The 23,160-nt window shown below is 50.0% G+C and overlaps 1 protein-coding gene across 2 annotated transcripts; it reads left to right on the plus strand.

Annotated features, from left to right (window-relative positions):
- The first annotated feature begins 323 nt into the window (after nt 1-323).
- Nucleotides 324-21,919, plus strand: BSG (basigin (Ok blood group)). Of its 2 annotated transcripts, XM_065578319.1 has the most exons (9): nt 365-493; nt 10,026-10,373; nt 12,063-12,222; nt 14,999-15,087; nt 15,570-15,706; nt 15,906-16,179; nt 18,325-18,349; nt 19,101-19,172; nt 20,727-21,919. In XM_065578319.1, exons 1-8 carry the CDS (start codon nt 418-420, stop codon nt 19,156-19,158), a joined length of 1,167 nt encoding a protein of 388 aa, XP_065434391.1. In that variant the 5' UTR covers nt 365-417; the 3' UTR covers nt 19,159-19,172; nt 20,727-21,919. The 2 variants fall into 2 exon arrangements, with proteins under 2 accessions (XP_065434392.1, XP_065434391.1); XM_065578320.1 differs by lacking the exon at nt 10,026-10,373 and having other exon boundaries at nt 324-493.
- Nucleotides 21,920-23,160: the final 1,241 nt, after the last annotated feature.

The following is a 23,160-nucleotide window of genomic DNA, read 5'->3' on the forward strand; positions in this document are numbered from 1 at the left end:
GTCTCATCCCCCTACCCCCATTCCCTTTGCCCTTCCCCCATCCCCCTGCCCCCATTCCCTTTGCCCTTCCCCCTCCCCCGCAGCAGCCCTTCCTCCCCCCCATTTGCACCGCGCCCTCTCCCTCGTCCCTACAGGCGCACGTGACGCTCCTCATTCAGCCCCGCCCCTCCCTGCTCCTTCAGGACACTGCCCGGACGGTCACATGTCCCCTCCCGGATTCCGTCCTTCGCTGTTGTCGAAGGTCAGAGGGCGGAGCGCCCCTGGGCGAGTGGGCGGGGCGTTCCCCCCCCTTCGGCGTTGTGATTGGCCGCCGCGGTCGTCGGAGGGGCGTGGCTGGGGTGTGAGGTGACTTGGCGCGGCGGCGTGCGCGCGGGGCAGCTCTTGGCGGGGCCGGTGGAGCAGCGAGCGGCGTCGGCGATGGGGGCGGCCGGGGCCACGGGGCTGGTGCTGCTGGGAGCGCTGCTGTGCGCCGGGAGAGGCGCCTCCGGGGCAGGTAGGAGCCGAGGGGGGGGGCTGGGACCCCGCGGGGGGAGGGGAGAGCTGGGGGGGACCCCGCGGGGGGAGGGGGGGACGCTGGGAGCCCCGGGAGGGGGGGAGACTGGGAGCCTGTGGGGGGAGCCTGTGGGGGGACCCTGAAGCTGGGGGGGGACCCCGCAGTGGAGGGGAGACTGGGACCCCGCCTGGGGGAGGGGGAGATCTGTGGGGGACCCCATAGTGGGAGCCCATGTAGGACCCCGCAGTAGGAGGGGGGGCACGGTGGGAGTGGAGAGGGGAGACTGGGACCCCCTGGTTGGAGCCCATGGGAGACCCTGTAGTGGGAGGGGGGACCCCCTGTAGGGGGAGCTGAGACTGGGACCCCCTGGTGGGAGGCTCATGGGGGACCCTGCAGTGGGGGGAGACTGAGACCCAGAAGGGCGGGGGGGATCCAGGGGAAAGGGAGGCTTGTGGGGGACCTTGCCGGGGGTGGGGGGGAAGGAGACTTGTGGGGGAGGAGGCGGCCAGGGCTCTGATGAGGGCGCCCCCCCACTGGTGAGGGGAGACTGGGACTCCTGTGGTGGGAGCTCTTGTGGGTGGTGGCAGGTATGGGGGGGGGCTGGGAACAGAATGACTGTGGTGAGGAACTCGGGTATGAGAGGCACACTAGCTTAAGGGAATCCCCCCACCCTTGCTAAGATGAGGTGGGAACTTCCTGAGCATGAATAGAGGAACCCTGAAGGAGTGGGAGCTTGTCTGGGGCACATGTGAACAGGGGGAGTCCCCCCTGGGGCATGGCACATATGGTCCTTGGGTGAGGGTCCTGGCATCTTGGGGGAGGAGAATGGGGGAGCTGCGGCTGGGACTGTTGTGTGTGTCTAGGGCATATCCCACTGGGGGGGGGGCAGGCAGGAGATGTATATGGGACTGTTCCTTACTTTCACCCCAAGGTAGGATGTGCCCAAACACAGGGAGATCTGGGATGATTACTCTCCTTCCCTAGGGACATGTACCACCATTTCCCATGATAAGAGGGTGGGGGTGGGATTAGGGGTGTGGCGGAGACCGCTGTCCCAGGATGCTATCTGATCTGAGGGAGTGTTGGGAGGCAGGTGTTCATAGTCTCCCCAGGGTGAGCTCTCCACCTGGGGATGGTCCCCAGAGTAAGGTTGTCAAGGAAATGGTGGATGGGATGAGTGGTTATGTGTAGGACCATTCCATTCACTCCAGAAGTACTGTGAGCTGCCATTTCTCAGCCCATCATCTCCCCTTGGGAGCATGAGTGCTTGCTGATGGAAACTCTCCCTTAAAAGGTTAATCTGTAATGAGCATTTTCTGTTTTTAATGTGAAGCTGGTTTGATGCTCTCTCATTTCTCTGTGTTCATTTTGAAATAAAGCAAAAAATAAAGAGAGAAAATTAAGCTGGTTCCTTGCTGCCAGTCTAGTTACTGTCAGAGCATAAGTTCATCAACGCAAAAGGTTTTTCAGTAATAACTGATCTTTAGACTTTAAAACCCTGTAAATGTGTACATGGGGCTTCACTTGGTAATCTGCTAATGGAGCAACAATTCTGCCATATATATCTCTTAGGTGTTTATAATGTACCAGCAGTACCTAGGAATGCCTGTATGGTCGCCATGTTAAAGCTGTGCACTAGTGAGACGGTGGGCATGGCTAGCAATATGACTGTAAATAAGCCAGGCTTTGGCATTTCCTGCTGCTTTGTGACATTTCAGTTTCCCACCTCTTGTGCTGTTGTCAAAGAAGTTTGCTGGATTTATTTACACAGAGCTACGGGTGTGCCTTAGGCCATAGGGGGTTTTCGAGAACAAATAAGACCCAGGACTCTAATTCAACCTAACGCTGCACAGAATGATGGGAAATGCTTTTGTCCTTCAGGGATTGCAGGGTTGGCTTGCAGTTATAGTGTCTTGCCCATTTCACACTTGGCTGTGGGATCTTTGGTCTGTGTGTGGGTTTTTCTAAATCATAAATACATTTGGTACCTAATGAAAAATCAGAGGAGGCAAGTATATGGGGGAGAGAAATGCATGAGTAGTAATAAAATGGCTTTGCTCTCACAGTGCCCCACAGCAAAACTGCATCTTGTTTACGCAGCAGGATTAAAGGCAGAAAATTGTATGTGGTTCTTCCCCCTTCCCTCCCCCCCCCCCCCCTCAAAATCTTCCATCCCCTAAGGCTTGTGACACAGTGTCCAACAAATTAAACTAGAACAGCTGGTGTTCTGGGCTACATATGGGGTATTTGCATTCCTCCCTCCCCATGTTGTATGCATCTGTAGTGAGCTTGAATTTTTCTATAAAGGACTGACACTAACCCTACACTTTAATACCTAGCACTGCTTTTCAAAATTAAGGTAGTCTGTGGCCCATATGTAGTATGTGACCGGCTAATGTTTGTGCTGTATGTAAAGATCGGATTTCCCATGAGATGCTTCAGAAATCAGAGTTGAGACACTAACACCCCTCGGTCCCCGTCTCCCCCCACCCTGGCAAAGCAGTAACCTTTGGCTAGTGTATATCTTCTCTCCTGCAGATGAATTTGTCCTCTTTCAGGTGCTTCAAAGTACAATGGCCTGGCAAGCAACTGGCGCTTGTAGGCAACCTGTCAGTAGTATGGAACTTTCCCAGCTGGTCTTCTATAGTCACATGTCTGTCCCTTTGGTCAGTTTACATCTGATTTTTGATGCCAGTGTCATTCATTGATGTAATTTGTCAAGTATTGGTCTTGCTGTAAACTTTTTCTGTCGCTATTAGGCTTTGTCTGTGCAGCTGTTTTGGTTTTTTTACTTAAATAGAGGGGTCTCTGTACAGGCAACTTCTTTCCTTCCCTACTCTCCATCAAAGCCTCATGCTGTAGCTAACATTTTTTAACCTCAAGAAGGCTTTGAGGGGGATTCTTTAACAAACCAGTCAGTTCTGCAGTGCCCCCTTAACCAGAGTGGGTTTCTGCAATGATGTGGATTTTCTTGAACTTTGTGTTTCCAGTTCCTTCTTTCCCAAGGAATGAGACCATGGGCCACCGCGTCTCATGTCAGCTAGGGTGCCAGCGCTAGGCAAAGCCCTGAAAAAAAGAGTTTAGTAGGATAATTCAGGCCCCTATTTGGGCATCTCAGTAGCTTGTTGCTCTGAGAACTGTGTGGTGTGTCAGTATCGTTACTTCCTGGCTTCTTTCCTTAGGACTTTAAAGGTTACAGAGTGAGTCTGGCTCAAAACAGAATCTTTAAATGGAGCTTAGTAGCCTTCCATTTATGGCTTGATTCTGTTAATGGGACATTAACTTGAAAGCAGCAAATATAGAAATGTCTGACAGGCTGGTTTGCTGGTCTGTAGTGATGGGTGTGTAAGTGAGAGAAATGACTCAAAATGCTCAGGTCTAACTCATTGATTCTCACAAAAAATGGTCAAAAACTATCTTGATTGCATTGAGGACATGGATTTAGCTGCTCTTACAAACTCCAGTAGCATATCTGGGCAAATGCTTACAAGTTTTTTCTTCTCCCTATTCCTTTATGATTCTGTATGAAGAACTTTCCCTCTTTCCTTATTGAACAAAATTAAGCTCTAAACATTTTATAAGTATGTTGTTAACTTTTTTTTAAAAGTGTGGATACTGTACTGAGCCCCCTTGACGAAGTCTGGCTTTCCAACCACGCTTTATCTTTTCCCTCCTTTGTTGCTGTGTGAGACCCAAACAAATAGGAAAATAAAGGGCTATCAATACACCAAGTAAACAAAATGAGGGTGGAAGGGGAAGCAGATATTTTTCCTCTCTAATCCCTTAATCATGTGTAATGATAGGTTTAAAAGAAAACCGATTTAGACAAATGAGATTTTTGTATGTTAATAGTGACTCTCCTTATAACTTTGCAGTGCCAAGAAATATTTTTTTGGCTGTTCTTATTGGACAGAACGATTGGTGGTCCCCTTCTAAAATCTGCTAATGCTAATCCCACACAGAGGTATCTTGTGTGCATGCTTGGAACCTGCTGTTCTCTGCCAGATTCATGGGGAAGACTGAGCAATTCTGACTCCCGGAAGTGTTCTCACCTCTCACTTGGTTACTCGTTGACGCTCACTGATGTTATATAAAACATTCCACCAGAGCCTCCATCAGTAGCTGGAACGTTCACATTTCATTTCCTGGACTGCGAAACAAGCGTCAACCCTATAAGCAAAGGGGTCGTCAGTGCTGAAAAGACAATATTCTGTTCTGGGAGAGGAGGGGCTGCTAGGCTAGCAGATGTCTGCTAGGCTTAGCCAAAGGGGGATGGACAGTCAGATACATGTGCCAGACTGTTATAAGGCAGCAGCTCCTCCCCCAGCTCAGAGGGAGTGTCTGTTTTTAGATGAAGGTGACTTTCATGTAGAGAACGTTATTTATCACGTTGTGGGTTTTTTCTGTGGGGCAGAGCAGGGTTTGAACAGGCTGTAAAATGGCAGAGTCTGGTACACACGTGAGCTCTCAGTTGTCAGAGAATGTCCTGTCCTTTTGCTTGCTTGTTACCCCTCCTAGTCCAGGGCCAATGAAAACCAAGCAGTTAACGTTGCTATTCCAGTGAGTTGATGATAGTTGTACCTGTATGTTCTACAACAGCAGGAACTCTCATCAGTTCCAGAGAATGCCATATACTCCCTTGGTGGCTATCTTGTGTTCTAACTCATCCAGTTTGTGCTCGGAGGGGTTTTTGTTACTTTCATAAGCAAGAGGGGCGATACTTAGTTACTGCAAGTACTGAAGGGTGTCACATGAGCAATGCAGACCTGCTGAGCTTCTAGCCTGTCTGAATTGTGAATGAGGGGCTCTGTAACTTAAAGACCGATAATCGTGGAACAGATTATTTTGTCGAGCACATAGTTGAGCAAGTAGTCAACTTGGCTGTGTAGCAGTAACCTTTATTTTAATGGCCCCCTTTAAACCAGGCCGTAGTTAAAATGGGACAGGCTCTCACAAGAATGGTGTTCGCTTCCTTGACTCTTCAAAATTAGGTAGTTAAGAATGTTTAATCACAGGACTGGGATTCAAAACCAAGCAGTCTTGCAAAATCAAGAGAGATTGCCAACCACAACACACGAACGAACTTACCCCTTGTGATCAGGTGAATAAAACCTTGCAAAGTTGTATAAATTGCTCTCTATTTATTTAATAGTAGAAGTGGATTCTCATTAGTTCCTCAGTGCTAGAAGTATGCAAAGCTTGGTGTATGGAGAGAGTAAATATCCTCTGATGCCTTTGTTACATATGCATCTTGTGGAGTCCTTTTAGGGGAGAAAAATTCCACTGTACCCACATTCAGGCATCAAAAATGTAGGAGCAGCAAAAATTATTACAAAAATTGCATACAGAAATCATATTAGAAAGAGCTTTTTATATATATATATATATATATATATATATACACACACACACACACACACACACACACACACACAGTATGTTATACATACGTACACTCTCTTCTCTCCCCCCGTCCCCCTTTTCAGGAGTTTACTTAATTACATAAAGGGTGTATTGCTTTCCTGTAGGGAGGCCTGGCAGTGAGAGCTGCATAGTCTGGAGTGACTGTACAGGATGCATATGTCACAAATAACCCTAGTTTTTTGGTCAATCTTCCTGAAAACCCGCTGACTCAACACGGTCGTTTTAGCTGATTTCACTCAGTATTTCTTCACTGTCCAGAAATGACTTCTCTAGAAATAGGTTATTTCCTGCATAGCAACTCATAGACCTTGGCAGAGGTGGTGGTGGTGGGGGCAATATGTCTACACTACAGTGGCACTGCCACTGTTGTGCCATAGTAGAGACACTTCCTGTGTTGACGGAAGGGGCCTTTTCCATCTGTAGTTAATCTGCTTCAGCTACGTCGGTGGAAGAATTCTTCCATTAACCTAACTGTGTAGGTCGACCTTACCACCATGCTTGGGGTGTGAAATTTTTCACAGCCCTGAGCAGTGTAGCCAGGTCGATCTGATGTTTTAATTTTAGACCAGGCCTTATACAATACCTGCCTCTGAAGTGGAACAGTAGCTGCTGGCTCCAAACAGTTAACTGATTGTCTGTAAGCCATTTTAAAGGCAAATCATCAGGAGTGGTGCGGTATCTGGCAGGTCTGACTGCTGTGAGGCTATTGATTTACAGATCCATCAGTGCTGAGCCGTCTTTCCAGTTCTTGAAAAGGGTGAAATAGGTGACTCCTCTGGACTTTGCTACCTTGAGCACAATAGAAACAAGTATGTTCAGGTTCCTATCCTCTAACCACTCCTGGAGTCTATGTAGCCTTGACTTATGTAACCGTACAACGTTGAGCTTGCCTGTGCTGAGTAAAAATTACTTCATTCTCTGTATCTTGAGTTGTTAGCAAGTCAGTTTCGTGCCTGGGCTGGTGAATTTGCATGACTACTTTACAAAGCTGCTATTAACTCTCACATTGTAACTGCCCTTTTTTTCTTAGCTGAAATATCTGAAACTATCCACAATAGGGTGACTAAGAGCAAGTTTGCAAGAATCTCTGAACCAGAACAGATCAGCTAGCACTGAGAAGGCTGGCAGATGATGCAGTAATGGGAATGCTGAACAATACCACCCGGTCACCGTGACTGGGGTGAGAGCCAGGCTTTGGCCAATTCTAAACCGTGGTCAACTGACTTAGGAGTGTGTGAAGGCAAGGACGGAATTTTGCACGTCTCTCACGTGGTGAACGTGGGGACGTGTCTTTTTATAAAGCACAGAACTCTCTATGCAAAAACTTGTTTACTACATTATAAATGACTCCCTTGCCTGTGTTCCTCACCCTTAGTCTGTCTGACTGGGGGCTAGTGGGTCACTTGTGGACATACGGGGTCAATTCACCCTGGTATAACTAGGTGCAACTGCTGCATAAGATTGAGAGTAATAATGACCAATAACTAATGCTTCAAATTTCTGTATCGTTTATTTCTTTTAAATATTCCCTAATAAAATTTAAATCTGCTTACACCAGTGCTGATTTTTAGCCCATGGTGTGTTATTGATTGGTTCTAGTTTTAAAGGGGCTTGTGTCCAGCCTTCTTCCCTGAAAAAGGTGTTTGCTATGATTCACGATCCTTTTAGAGATAAAAAGTGGTGAGCAACCGGAATCCTTGTCTCCCCCCTGACCCTTGAAAAGCTCACATTTTAAAAAACCTTCTTTTAAAGACCACATCGTGTGATCGATTAATACTCCAACGGTGGTCTGAGTTCATAGAACTCTCACCCTTGTTCTAGCCTTGGTCAAGTCATTCAGCCTTTCTGCCTCGCTTTTCCCAATTGTAACGTAGGGATTAGCTAGTTTGTAGAGTGTTTAGAAGGCTTAGAGTGACTAACAGAATTTTACATTAAATTCTTAATCTCGTCTAACCTACAGATGTTTGGTTTTTTTCATTTTGATCCAAACGTGCTTAAAACTGAATACCAGGAATAGCTTGATTTGTGCCTGCTTTCCTGGTTATCAAAATAGAGCGTATCTTTTTAATGGCAAATTATGCTTGATGCATTCCCCTAGTTATTTGGGGCACTCGCCAGATCACCTTCAAGGGGATGGGAGGGATTTCAGCTGTTTGAATCAAACTCATGTGCCTACATATGGGTATCTCATGCCTTTGATCCATTTTCCTACCATATTTGTGACTTACCAAATCTGTGGTTAATCAAGGGTTTGATCTCTTCTGGTTCTGTGATCCTGCAGCCATCCTCACTCCCATAGTCGTCATATCCCACGGGGCTGTGACTTCTTTGCAGGATCAGCTAGGAGAAGAATCTGGACTGTGATAAGAGAGACCATATCATTGCACATATGCTGTAATAGTAAAAAGAAAATGTAAACCGACGGCTCAGATCAGGGTGTTTGTAGCCTTTCAGACTCAACGTAATTCACTAGCCCAGGTTCAAAATTTTCTTGCCCTTCTACAGCAAAAGGGTAATGTGATAACACATCTCACTTGCCTGTCTGAATAATCACTCTCCAAGTTGGAAGAATTTTGGAAGTCGCTTTATAAATCAGGTTTGCCAGCTCTAGTGTGGAAGCTGGCAGTGGCACAACTAGGCTCCTGACTCGGTAAAAGAGAGAGTGCCTCTCCTAGGATCACCTGAAATCATTTGGGGTTTTTTCCTAATGGAAATGCTGCCGCCCCCTGTATTAAAGCCATCCTGCTGTATAATTGGCTTGTGGCACACTGGGTCTAAACTCTGCAGAACGGCCCCCTCACTTATGCTACATACAGCAGCACATTGAAACTTCTGTGGCAGCTTCCAGTAAACTCCCAGAAACATGGGGTGGTTTTGTAACTGAATTAAATGTGACAAAGATAATTCACCCAGTCCAGTGAAGAGGGCACAGGACTGGAGGCAGGAGACCAGAGTCCTATTCCCAGCTGTGCTACTGAACTTGGCTAGTGATGTTCTCTCTCACTTCTCCCCCTCCCCTGCCCAAAAAACCTCTGAAACTCTGACGTCTCTTTCCCCATCTGCAAAATGGGGGTGATAATGTGCCCCCCACCTTCAAAGTGCCTTGAGCCTTATGAATGAAAGGTGGTTGGAAGCTTTGGGAGGTGGTCTCTTGGCACCCAGGATGCTGGTATTTTGGGCGCTGGGGAAGGGACTACCTCTTCCTCTTTACCTCCTGCTTCTGGGCCGGCACAGAGGGGGGGTCAAACTCTTAATTCCAGTGTAACCTTCAATGCTAGCCAACCAATTCCTTCCAAAATATCCAACTCTGCATTTAACAGTGAGGGGTAGGTGCAGAACTAACAGCAAAGTAGTTAACCATGTTGTCATTCGGTTCCAGAGTCTGTGTCCCCGCCATCAAATTGGGATAGCTGTTGCTTCCCTCGTCTAGGTTCTCTGCATGCTTGTGCTGATAGCACTGCCTCGGTTTCTCTGTTCACATGTGTGGGATGTCCTTCACAGCTGTAAGGGCTAAAAACGTAGCTTCTCTCTTAAAAATCAAAGCTTAGATTCTGAGGCTGAGGCGTATTCTGCTGCAAAAAATATATACCTGGTCCTGCCAGCTCAGCTTCCAGACTATTTAAGAACTCCAACACACTTTCAGGTTTCTTTCTCTTCCACCCCTACTGCAACACTTATCTGCTCTGCACACACGTTGGGCGTTTTGCACAGGCAGTTGATTTTATTTGCCTCCTTGCTCAACATTAAGTTGACAGGGGCTTGTAGCATTGCTGTGCAGGGCAGATGGAGTATGCGGGAGTGTGTAGACAGTGGCTGTTGTGTTGCCTGCGCCACTCTGAGTAGTGTGTTTGAGCTCCCTGTTCAGTGCTGGTTGGGGGCTCTGGTTCTGTAGTAGCCTGTAAAAGGCAGACTAGCAGCGCTGGTGGAAAGCATTGGTTTGGGTCGCTATATCTTAACAGCGTGGCTGGATATAGCACACGCACGGTGAGGGGGAGGTATGCTTACCTGACGCAGTAACATGTTGCACCTTCTTAAAACAGCTAAAATCTGTGTGGCTGAATTCTCTCTTTGCACTAACGCTTTGCACTAATACCTCTCCAACTCGTAGCTGGCTTTATAAAGTCACCACTGTCTCAAAAGAAACTGACCGAGGACAGTGTGGAATTGCACTGCGAGGCGATTGGCAACCCTATCCCTGAGATCCAATGGTGGTTTGAGGGAGATGAGTCGAACGAGACCTATGCTCAGCTCTGGGATGGTGCACGGCAGGACCGTGTCAAAATCAACGCCACCTATAACCTGCACTCTACCAGCACCATCTACATCGCAAACCTCACGATCAACGACTCGGGCACATATGAGTGCCGGGCTAGCAACGACCCCGACCGCAACCACTTGTCGAAGAGCCCCAAAGTCAAGTGGATCCGTTCCCAGGCTAACGTTTTTGTCATCGAACGTGAGTGGCCGCACTGAGGCCTTGGCACTTGTTCAGACGCGGCGATGTCTTGAGTGTTTTGCCAGGCCTGTCCCCCGCACTTGTGTCCTGTGACTTCCTGAAAACTCTCCTCACCCTCCCGTCCTGGCTGTAGAACTGAGAGACTCCTACCCTCCTGTGATCCCCTTCACCATCCGTGATTTGATCCACAGTGGCCCTGCTCAAAAAGGGTTGTGACTTCCCAACCAAAACACCGTCCGACCATCCTGTACCTTTCAGAGCCCAAAGAACTAGTATGTGCTGCTTGTCCTAAGATGCCTCGGTGTCCCAATGCTGACTCGCAGAATTCAGAGTCTTGATTCTGCTGGTAGACTCTGCCTTAACCACCACTGACAAACCAACCCTTCCCTACAGTTCCTTCCAACTTCTGCTCCTGTGACCAGTCTTGCTTTACGCTTTCTTCCTTGCTAGCAGTATGAGCTGTGGGCATCAAATTCTTTTTTAGTTTCTGGTGATGCAACCATTTTTGAAATGGCCGTATGTGTCTGTGTGTGACACTGATAATGTGACTGTAATTATCTGTACTGTGGAAGTGACCAAACTTTCTCTCACTTAGAGTTAAAAGTCCAGTTTTTGAGCTAGACGAGATCTTTTTCCTCTCGGTAGCTGAAACTTGGACTAATGCATGGAAATCAAATTTAACCTCACTACTTAAGATGGTATCTTGGCTCTTGAAGTCATTGGAATTAAATGGTTGTAGCATTTGTGGTGTATGTTCTAGGTAGTGCAAATGTTCTAGATTATGCAAAGAAATCTAGTGGAAGACAATACTGCTGGAGTAGTTCTTAGCTTTTTTTACCATCCTAAGTGCTTTTCAGCCCTGTGCGAAATGTTCCTTCAGAGAGGGGTGGGGTGGGAGAGTAGAAAACGTCACGTTTTATATTGGCTGCTTAATAGTTTCCATTGATTGAACTGTTTTCCCAGAGACTTTCCTCTCCCTGTAAATAGAATTTTTCCTCTAGTGATCTCTTAGCTGCGTGACAACAGGTTAGATCAACTTTCTTGTCAGACTTTGGAGAGTCAGGACCTCATTTTCCTGTTAAACTGGTGTAAATCCACCCAAGTCAGTGAAGCTACACTGATTTCAGATGTGCAGGCTGGATTCCAGTCTCTCAGACTTGCATTGTTTCCATCCAAAAAAGGGACTGGATTGTGGTCTCTGTTCAATCACCAGGTGAAATTAAATCTGTTAAACCCTGACAGATTCAAGTATGAAAAAATGGAGTGAATGATAACACTGCTTAAAGGGTTTTCCCCTTGTAATTGCTCAGATATGCAATGGAAAACGAAGTGCTTTGATGGGCACTTAGCTGTGATGGAATATAAAACACAACCGCTCCTGAGAGTGCAGGAGGCTCCGAACCGTCTAGAGACGGTTTGGAGAATGATTCTGCCTTGCTCTAAGGGATGTGCGGAGAACATAGTTGCCTTTTTGCCAAATGTGCTCAAGACTTGGTTGTCTGACTCCTCCTGCACCTCCCTTGCTGATACCGTTGATCAGTTTCTTATAAGTTGCGAGGGTAAGTGAAAAGCTGCCATGGAGGCGGTGAGTGATATAGATGTTCTTTGTTTTGAAGGTCCTAATGCAGGTGAAATGGCTGCTGAAATATATAAATGCCACATGTTAACTTAGGTTTGTTATGAATGCAGATCCCATTGTAGAAACCTCCCCAAATGTGACTTCTGGCTCGGCTGTTGTGATTTCCTGTAACATAACTGAACCTCAGTCTCCGATCATGGGCCACATGTGGAAGAAAGGAGACAAGATCTTGACATCCGATAAGGAAATATCTGACTACACCGCCTACAAGTAGGTGTCCGAGGGCATTGAGGTGGGGGGGGCGGGGGGGGGAGATATTGTTCTTGCTCTGGTCTGTCCCAAGAAAAGTTCTGTCTAATGCAGCTGATACTTCAGGTCAGCCAGACCCAAATGGCAAGGTTGTGGAACTAACTATGAACATAGGACAGGTACTTCAGAGAAGGATCCAAACTTGGGGACAATAACAGCATTGGACTATCAGGACTAAGATTCATTGAGGCTCAGGGTCCTCTTGTTTGCAGAAAACTTGACCATACTCATGCTACCAAAAAGCCTGCCTTCTAAAGCACTGAGCAGGGAAATTTACTTCCTTTCCCCCAACCCCATTACACCCAAGGTCCCTGCCAGTGTGCCCCAGAGAGGCAATTCCTTCCCACTTCTAAACTATAGCAGTACAAGATGTAACATGGCCTCAGGCTATTTACATATCTGGCCTCTGCTATAGTTCTGCACCCCATCCCTCCTGAACATGCAGCGGGATGGACTGGCTGGTGATCAAACGCACTGAGTTCATGCAACAATTCAAAGGATCGCTGCTGGATTTCCTGGACGGAAGCAGCAGTCGTGAGTGCAGTCGGGGGGTGCTCAGATACAGCCCTGGAGTCCTACAACTTCTCCTGAAGGCCAGGAAGTCCTCTGCAGGACTGGGAGAGTTCAGGTGGGATTTTAGTGCTCCAGCCTTGTATAGAGGTGCTGCGTGTGTCAGGGGGCCTGAGAGATGAGGAACCTGGATTCTGGTCCCAACTTGGTAACTGTCAGATCTCACACCAATAGAGAGACTGGGACCTGCCCAGTAGGAATAATACATTGAGCCCCTTGGTGAAAGGCATATTTAAAAGTATGTATTCTAGTGTCCTAAATTTGTTCCTTCTGGTTTGTCTGCTGTGTTGACTTTGGACAGAACTGTGTCAGCAAGGTTCCTTGTGATAAGCTTCGGGAAGTGGCTTTGATGAAAATCAAGTGTTGGAAGGCACTCAGACAAACCAAACCAGCATTCCCACTCTCTGGACAGGAAGTGAACTGTCCCGCTCCTGCAGAGGGCCACATGTGGTGCAGGAGACTCCAGGATATGTTTTGTTTGTCTGCACTTGAGTCGGGAAAGATTTTCCTGCGCAGTCCTCCTCTGGTATGCTTCCAGGGTCCTGTCCGCTGTCCCCAGAGAGCTGCCCTGCCAGTTACAACGGTCACTGCCCCAGCCTTTCTAGTCCCAGGCTATGGCTGAGTGGGAACTGGAATACCAGCCCCATTGTAAAGGGGCAACGAGCTTTCCAGACTCATTACCATCAGCCCCTGCTGGCATTGGCCCAGCCAGCCGGAGCGGCATCATGTCCTTTTGTATGGCAGAGCTGACGTGCCTCTCTCCCCATAGCAACAGGGAGCTGAACAAGGATTAAAGTATTTCTAAGCCAGCCTCCCTCGTGTGACCTCAATTCCTTCGCTCGAGTGGCTTTTAGAAGGGGGAAAGCTCCGAGCGCAGCAGAACTAACAAAACCGCCCATTGTGTCCGTGCAATAACAGCACTAAAACTCGGCCCCCCACGTTGGGGATCACCACGCTGCAGAATCGAGCGTTTGTCGTGAGGCAGCTTTAATCCATCAAATCCTGTCGCTGCAAACCCCCCAAGACACAAACGGCAGGGTCTGGATTCGGGCGGGATTATTCTGCCCTAATCTGATTTTTCTTACTTTTGAAAGCCGCCGCATAGCCCCATGTGCAGCCCTTGCTTGGTGGGTATTTCTGAACGGGAGCCGAGCAGCCACTCCGCCAGTAACTTTCTTTTAAACCCATCCTGCTGCCGCTTTAGCTGTCTGATTTGCAGAGCGGTCACGGGGTTGATGTCCCACATGAGAGGTGGGACAGCATATCTGGAGTCTGGCTAACTCGGTTCTTAACTTTTTTTTTTTTTTTTTGGTTGCACGTCTTGTGCTAGCTTTGCTCTGCTGAGTTCATTTTAAGTTAGCCTCTGAGGCCTTTGTTGCCTGAAAGAAAGAGGAGCGTGCTGGAGATGGTTTACCCTGAATACAACCTCACTTCTGGTGCTTCAGAACCTTGGTTTTGCTGACCACTTTTGTCCTGTTAGTCACAGCTCCACATGAACTGCAGAGTCAAGAAAACGCAGCGTCATTGCCTAGGATGTGTCTACGCTGCAATTAGACACCCCCAGGCCAAGCCAGCTGACTCCGGCTTGCGTGGCTAAGGGGCTCGGACCACCTCGCAGAGTTCTAGACCCTGGACTCCAACGCGAGCCCGAATGTCGACACCATAATCCGAGCCCCTCGGCCCGAGCCCCGTGAGTTTCAATCAGCTGGCACGGGCCAGCCGCGAGTGTCTAATGGCAGGGTAGGCATACCCTCGGTGGGTGACGGCGGCAGAGCTAGGAAGGAGTGAAAGGTGGATGGTGGGTTTACAGATTCATCTGCCTGGGTAGGAACTTAAGACTAAGCAATCTGGCCTGGGTGGACAATGCTGTGTTGACAGACCTTAGGCCCAGTACAGATTAAGGGCAGGGGGGAGCAGGGGAGGTGGGCTTCTGCTAAACATATGAATGGGCTTAATATTTTGTAGCTCCAATTGAAGTGCCAAAGCAGAAAAGTCGGCCTATTTCTCTTGCCCATAGGTGAAAGCTCAGCCCTGCTTTCTGCAGCCTGGAGCTGGCTGTTCCTTTCCAGCCTCTGAGCTATTGACGGGATGGTCTCCCTGCTCCCGGTAGCGTGACAGGCCGTGACGTCCCCTAAATCTTCCTGCTTATGTCCCTTTCTCCTTACAGAATAGGGGAGGTGAATGGAGACAGCTCAGGGGTGTACGAGTGTATCTTCGAAACGAACCCCCCTGTGAGTAGGACTGTGTACGTGACAGGTAACTATTTTAGTATCTCCGCTCGGGTAAGGGGGGTGGGCGGATGTGCTCGCTCAGCTCTGGCAATGTACAGCTGCTTCGGGAAGGAATGGGATAGATTCCTACTAGGCAGCTTCTTCTAGAGTTAGGATCAAGCGGCTTGTAAACAGAACAGTTTGGCCGCCTGGGGAAGCAGAACCAAAGATGGATCAACCCTCTGCCTTCCTGAACAAAGGGAATGATCCCCGTGGACATATGGGCAGGGGGTGAAGATAGCTAATAGCTGATCAGGTGGTCTTGAGCCATGAATCTCTCATCGCCTGCTTGGGAAGCGCCTCGAATGCTCAGTCTTTTGAGAGAAGGGATGGGAGCCAGAGGCCTGTTTCTCGGGCTGACATACAAGCCTATGGCTACCTTGCCGATGATGCTGGCTAGCTGGCCTACAGCACTTGCAGCCCAATCAGGCTGGTCAAATCCCTCGTCTGAGCTGCCTTTCTCTGCAGTTAAGCCACATGTGACGGCCTACAAGAAATCCGAACATGGGAACGAGGGGGACACCGGCGTTATGATCTGCAAGAGTAACTCTTATCCTCCTGTTAGTCAGTGGACCTGGTACAAGATCATAAACAATGTGAATGAGGTGAGCATTTTGGGGGGACCTCTCTTCCCGGAGGAGTGGGAGGGAGGGTGGAGCTTATCCCTCACCTGGAGCTGTAATCCTGAGATAGGCAGTTCTAGAGGTGCCTCAGTGAGCGAGGCAGGTCTGTGTGGGGTGGAGTTGCTAGTGGTCCAGTCACAAGAGGCTGCCCCAATCATTCACTTCTTTCCCCCGCTTCCAGCCCATCATCAATGGCACAGAGCGGTTCATCATCAAGTCCAGCGAGAACAAGACAGAGCTGCGCGTTGCTAACCTGGACATCGAGAAGGACCCGGGCAAGTACGTCTGCAACGCCACCAACGAGTTGGGCACCGACGGCACCGACGTGGAACTGCGGGTTCGTAGCCGCCTGGCAGCGCTCTGGCCCTTCCTGGGCATTGTGGCCGAGGTGCTGGTTCTTGTCACCATCATCTTCATCTATGAGAAAAGGAGAAAGCCGGATGAGGTCCTTGATGGTAAGGTTCACCTGGAGTTTAGGGGTCGCGTCTAACCTAGGGACTCTGCAGCATATGGGTGTAACAGTTCTGGGTAGGGTGGGGATGAAAGTATCTTGATTTCAGAGGGGGCTTCCCTCCGGCAGCATCTCTGCAAGCGGGGGTTTCTGATCAGATGTTAAAGGGGAAAACCGCTCTGCTCGGTGCCTCCTGCCCCAGCCAGGGATAGATACAGCCTCTGATTGGACCTGTGTTGGCTAAACTCATCCCTGATCATAGCCAGAAGGCTGAGATCCTCCTCATCTCTTCCTAACACAGTGATGTCACGTTGGTAGTAGCCAATCACTAAGACTATTAAGCCTCCCCCGGACCTGCTCTGTCTCGACTATTAAGCCCCCCTCTGTGGTCCTCAGGACCAGTGCTGTGCTGCCCTTGGAGTGGGGTGACACCCGGGCCGGAAAGCAAACCGGCCACCAGGTCAACCCATTGATCTCCGCCACTCCGGATTCGGGGATCTGAACCCAACTCCCTTTCGATCGGCTGAGGGCGATGGAGGCCATTGCCCGTCCCTGTCTCTAGTGGGCCCGATCCTTTTTTCCTTTTTCGAGCTCCGGGGCCCGGCCCGTCCGGGCAGCACTCCTCGGAGGCGTGGGGCAATTTTTTTCCCCCCAGACTTCCGTGGGCCCGATTCTGTCGGCCGGGAGGCAGTCCCTCGCTGCGGCCGGGGAGGGTGAGCCCAGGGCGGCCTGCCTGGCGGACGGGTCCATGTCTCTAGTGGTCCCGATCCTTTTTTTCCTTTTCCGGTTCCGGCATCAATTCCCTGAGAAGAATTACTCAGCGACTTGTAGTGTGGGTCATCTGATCGGAAAGCCTTGAGCAGACGTTACCAAGAACTTCTGAAAGGGGGATTATTGATTCCTAAAAACTAGCTGCAGACCAGTCAGTTCTGGCTCTGTACAAAGATGCCTCAAACTCTGGCCCTCTGATGAAGGGACTTGCAAGAAGCTTATCCCGCGCCAGCTCAAAGGCTTGCCCCGGAAGGTTATGTGGCGGTGGGTTTCTGGGATGGCTGAGAACATGGCTGTGACCAATGTCCCTGCTGGCATTATCTTTCCGCTCTCTTCCCTCCTCTGCTGCTGGGTGGGACCTCACATGGTAAGTGGAAGAGACAGCTCCAGCTGTCCCTCTGCATCAGTCCTCTCACCAGCTGCGTATAATCTTCAGAGTGCCCCACTGCAGTCCCCGAGGCCTTACCGCTGGGCGGCACGTGGGGGAAGTGTGGGCCATGGAAACGATGGCACACAGCCCTCTCCTGTTAGAGGGTGGCAGATGCCAATGAACTGGTGAAAGGTCTGAGCGAGTCAGGTGACAGCAGAGATGTCTTTCCCTAGTTACAGTGCTGTTGATGTAGCCAGCGCACGGTGTTTGGCAGAATGTATAGGGCGGGGGCTCTGCTCCCCCTTACTTCCCTGAAAGTCTCCTGTTTAATTTAATGCAATCTGCGCTTGCTGTCAGGGTCTGTGTGCGTTAGTGCTTGGGCTCTGGGACGTTCAGCCGGATCAACGGGGCTGCGGTATTTGTGGCAGGAAATGTGTAATTGTGGCTCTGCTGTTGGCTTGCGCAAGTCACTCCAGCTCTGGGCCAAAGAGGAATTATACTTCTTGGGAGTGACTGAGGGTTGATTTTTATGCCCAGCATGCTGAAGTAGTAAACAGCTGCCCAGCCATTGCGTCATGGATCCCCAGCAGTGTGGCCTTCAGATCCACCTCCGTTAATGTGGTACAAGAATTCCTCCGGGTTGGGGGTGAAGTTTAGTTGCCCTTGGCAGAAAGGGACATCCCTGGGACAGCCAAACCCACTACTTGCCAAAAAACAGGTGACCACCTAGGAACAATACAGCTCTTGCTGCTTCTGGCCTTAAATTCACATCCCTAGACCCTGCTGAAGTGACAGCTATATTGCCTGTTGGGAGCTCAGGGTGGGATGGCATCTTAACTGTAATCTCCACCAATATGCAGCAGCCTATATAGAAAGGCCTGTTCAGAACGCTGGCTCTTAAGGTTCGGGGACCGGTGGCTGGGTGGGGTGTACAGGACGTGATGTTTGGCTAAAGGCTGCATCCTGACCTTTCTTTTTCTTTCTTACCATGCGATCCTGGGCCTGAAGATGATGATGGAGGGTCCGCACCACTGTGAGTACCAGCTCTCTTATTATATGACATGTTGGCACAGATGCAGTGATGTGCTTTGCGTACTTGTGGGCATGAACAAACTGGCTAGTGCCTTAATGCAGTGGTTCTCAACCAGGGATACACGGACCCCAGGCAGGCCGCAGAGGTCATCAGCTCATCTAGCTATTTGCCTACTTTTACAACAGGCTACATAAAAAGCATTAGCAAAGTCAGGACAGACTAAAATGTCATGACTTGTTCATACTGTTCTGAATCCTGCACACTGAATGCAAGTACAGTATTTATATTCCAATGGATTGATTTTGTAATTGTATGGTAGAAATGAGAGAGTCAGCCATGGTTCAGTACTAGCGCGCTGGGACACTTTTGAATGTTTGTCTGATTTTTGTAAGCGCGTCGTTTTTAAGTGAGGTGGAACTTGGGGTATGCAAGACCAATCAGCCTCCGGAAAGGAGTTTAGTAGTCTGGAAAGGTTGAGAGCCGCTGCCCTAGTGAGCCAACCAGCTACCAGAAACGCCTTCCAGCGGCTTGTCCTCAGTGTGGTCTTTGTTCACGGTGTTCAGATGGCTCATAACCGTATCTCGCTGTGTCCTGGATGCCTGTCTTTACATCTGTCCACTTTAGACCCGTGCTCCATCAGTGAGGAGAGAGTTGGCCCCTTAGGTCTCTACGCAGCCAGGCAGTTTCTTCTTTGTTGTGCTAGGAAGTCCTGGCTCTCCTCTCACTGCCTTCTCTCTCCCCCTTTTCCCAGGAAAAGCAATCCCCCAAACCACAAGGACAAGAACGTCCGCCAGAGAAATGCTAACTAGGAGCGGGCGGCCAGGTGAGGCATCTCGGCAACAACCTCAACCCTCGGCTGTCTGCACTTTGCGGAACGTGGTGTAGTTTGCTCTCCCAACCAGTGCCGAGGCCTTGCCTCTGCCCCCCGGTGTTCCCCACCACCGGCTGAACGCCTCTTGCTGGAAGCATAGGCAGCTCCAGCCCTGGGTAACGGATTGTGGGGTCTGCCATCGCCCATTGGGAGCTAGTGGATGCAGATGGGCAGCAGGAAATGGGAGGGAGGAAATGGGAAACAGCGGGTACTTACGGCTTCGCAGGGGTCCATGTGCTGCTGATTTGGAGCCATTGCATCAAAGGGACACTGGTCAAAAACAAAAACCCCTTGCCCCTCATGTGAATAGCCCAAATCATTAACACTGGGGAAAGGCTCCTCACTTAAGCTCCTTTGCCCAACTGCAGGGCCTCAGGCAGTGGTGCGCCTCCGTCTTTCCTGTTCTCTGCCTGTGACGTCATAATCTAGTCTCTGATGGGCTATAATACTTGGGTCTTGTTTCAGTTGTTGGGTTTAGCGTGCAGGTGCTGGGTGGTGTTGGTGGCCTGTGATACCCAGGCGGTCAAGCTCGATGATCTGGTGGTCCCTTCTGGCCTTAAACGGACTCTAACAGTTGCCAGTTATAACAACGCCTGTGCTAGGCACAGTGGCAGAGTAACGCGGTCACTGCCCTGAGGAATCTAAGTAGACAAAAGGTGGGAGAAAGGATGATCCTCTCCATCTTGGAGAGGGAGCGAAGACTTAGGCCAGGGGTCTCAAACTCAAATGACCACAAGGGCCACATGAGGACTAGTGCATTGGCCCGAGGGCCGCATTAACTGACACCCACCCACCCACTCCCCCCTCCCTCCCTTGCTGGCCCCAGCCCCGCCCCCACTCCACCCCTTCCATGAGGTCCCGCCCCTGCCCTGTCTCTTTTCCCCCTCCCCTGAGCGTGCTCCTCCTTCCCTCCCTCCTGGAAAGTGCTAAGCATTATACAGAGCATACAGATCACTGCTGCTCCTACAACCAGTCATTTCCAAGCGGTTTTAATAAAATATATACACTCAGTAATGCACCTCACTCAAAGGACAAAACATGCACTTAGCTAGATTTACTTCTGTTAAAGACCCCTGCTGGACTGGGCTGCACCACCACTGCTCTACCTCTTCCAGGAGTGGCAGGTTTGTAGAATTTTTGGTGGTGCCCAGAACCTGCCCTCCCCCAAACTCCACCCCCACCTGCCTAAGGCTCTGGGAGGGAGTTTGGGTGGGGGTGGGGGGTCTGGGGTGCAGACTCTGGGATGGAGTTTGGGTGCTGGGTGAAAGCTCCGGGCTGGGGCAGGGGGTGGGGATGCAGGCTCTGGGATGGAGTTTGGGGTTAGGAGGGGGTGCAGAGGTGAGGCCGGGGCACTCGGGGGAGGTGCATGGGGGCGGCAAGCAGGGCCGGGGGAGAGACCCGGCTCCAAACATTGGGGAGCAGGGAGCTTAGCTACCACATAAAATAACTCCTGCTGGGTTGGGGACGTCCCAGCAATGGCTAACTGGCTTCTCTCTCTCCTGTCAGGTGGTGTGTAGCTGAGGAGATCACCTGGATGTTTTGTTTTGCAAAGTAGCATCAAGAAAATCCTAGGGCGTCCTTGCAATTCAGTTACTTCACTTTTTAAAGAAACAAACTTAAGTTGTAGCTTCTAAAATATACACTTTTTTAAAAAAGAGCGGTGGGAGGGTTTTTCTACCTGTAAACTTAGTCCCTTTGTTGCTGGTAGTCTTTGGTCACTGGCTGTCTTTCTGTCCTATATCTCAGTGTTGGGGTGAGGTGGGAGCGTGACCTGTGTGGTGTCTTGCTGGCTTTATGCAGTGTGTAAAGTTAATTGGGGGAGAAGGAGGTGTGCGGGGAGGGGTTGGAGTGTGTCTGCAGAGTCAAAGTGCCTCTGCCCCGCTTTCCTGATTTCTGGTCGAGGCCCTGCAGGGAGCTAAAGAGAGAACTGACGTCTCCATATAGGCGAGCATGAACCTTGGACGCAGCCCGCATGCCGTGTCCTCCTAGGAGCCCTGTCATCCTGCCCTGTTTTGTGCATGTCAGGGAGAAACTGTTTCAATGACCTTTCAGAGGAGACCTGATCTGACCCAAAGGGGTGGGAAGCCAGTTATGTACCGGCTAGAAGAGATACTTTACAGAGCTTGGATTGGGTGGTGTGTGTGCTCCCACCTCTCTGTGGCACCAAGGGGGGTGTCTGGCTCCGTCCCTTGGGGAATGGGTGGGAAATCCTCTGATATCTGCAGGAACCCCCCCTCCTTTCCCTCCCCCGCAATTGATCAATGCCATAGCTACTCTCATGGGCTTCCTGCCCCATTGTCTCTCTCAGCAGGGCTGCTTTATTTACCCTCTTAAACAACAAAGACAACTTAGGGGGTAGCTTTTAAAGCTGGAAATTGAGCAAATGTGACTAGATAACTTATTTCACACTGTTTTGTTAGTCTCTTTTTAAATGTCGCTACACTGGGGGTGGGGGGTGGGGGGGGCTGAGTCTTGGAGTGATTGCTGGGCTGCAGGGCTCATGTTCAGATCTGCCAGGGAGCAGATTGACTGCACGTTTCCTTGTGCTCGAGCCATCTCAGTGTTTCTCTGTGACTAGGCGCCTGCGAGCGGACGGATGCGCCACGCAGTCTGTATTCATCACCCGTGTTGTTGGGTTAGCATTGAAATATTCCATCTGTTAACAAACTTCACAAATAAAGATGATTCCTTTTTCTGGTCCCGCTTGTGTGAATTCTGATTCCTGCTTTCAGCTCCTGGTAGGCCAGCAGCGATCACGGCAGGCCTAATCTGCTCTGCAGTGTAATGGCACCTTCAGCATCAGTCACTGGCACCTCTCAAGAGATCGCTGTGGTTTGGAGACATGGGGTCAGACCTTGACTTCGGGCTGGTTGGACTTGAATCCCCAAATGCTTACGGCTTGCACTGCATAATCATCCCTTTCTCTTACAGAGCGCTTTTCATGGGTACATCGCAAAGCAAGGGAAGTACATATTATCCCCCATTTTATAGATGGGGAAACTGAGGCATGTACCGACGAAGAGCGGCTTTCTCAAGCTCACCCCATGGGCTGGGAATAGACCCTAGGTTTCTTGAGTCCATCTCCTGGGATCCCCTCTGCCACAGGCCCACGTAAGGTGAAGTGTTGGGTTCCTTTTGAGTGGTCCAAAATTGCATATTCTCCCCTGCCTCTTCTGGAGCCGTGGCGCCCATGTGGCCCTCGGAGGGTGACCGAACACTGGGTTGTGGGTGTTCTGTATGAGCACAGTTCTGATGAGTATGGCTGGAGGCTGAAGGCCCCTCTCCATGGAGCGGGTGCAGCACAGGCACCGGCAGAAGTCTAGGCTTGCAAGTACCCATTGTCTGTCCCTACCAACTTCAGCTGGCGTGGAAGGGATGCTGCCTAAGTGAAGATCGTAACTGATTAAAGTCCAGGGGTGTCTGATATGTGATCAGTCACTTTCCCTTTATGGGTGGAACCCATTCCTGTCACCCGGGAGGGAGGTATCCCCCTTGCAGCCCCTTTATTCCAACAGCCGGCCTGCCCCCTTCTCTTGCACCGTCCCTCCCAAGAAGCTTGATCCGTAATGCATCCAGCAAGCGGAACAATGGGCAAGGAGACATTTTTAGTTTCAGGTTTCACTGCTTGTAAACAAGAAGCCGAGGGGGTTTCGCTGTTCCTCGCAAGATGTGAATTGAGGCCTTCATGGGGATTCCCCTAGCATGAGCTACAGGAATGGCCGTGCAGCATCAGACCAATGGTCAATAGAGCCTGTATCCTGCTGTTAAAGTTGTTTCAAAGGGGATGCTATTTTCCCCCCCGGTTTGTATAGGCTGCGATCCGGGTCCTGGGCAGCCGTAGATGAATGCTGCTTAAGCAACAAGGGCCCCAGACCCCGAAGGCACAGCTGAGCAGTAGCAGTGTTACCAAAAGCAGTTAATGGCTTGAGTTTTCCTTGCT

Source organism: Chrysemys picta, chromosome 25 (assembly GCF_011386835.1).
Source record: "Chrysemys picta bellii isolate R12L10 chromosome 25, ASM1138683v2, whole genome shotgun sequence".
NCBI lineage: Eukaryota > Metazoa > Chordata > Testudines > Emydidae > Chrysemys > Chrysemys picta.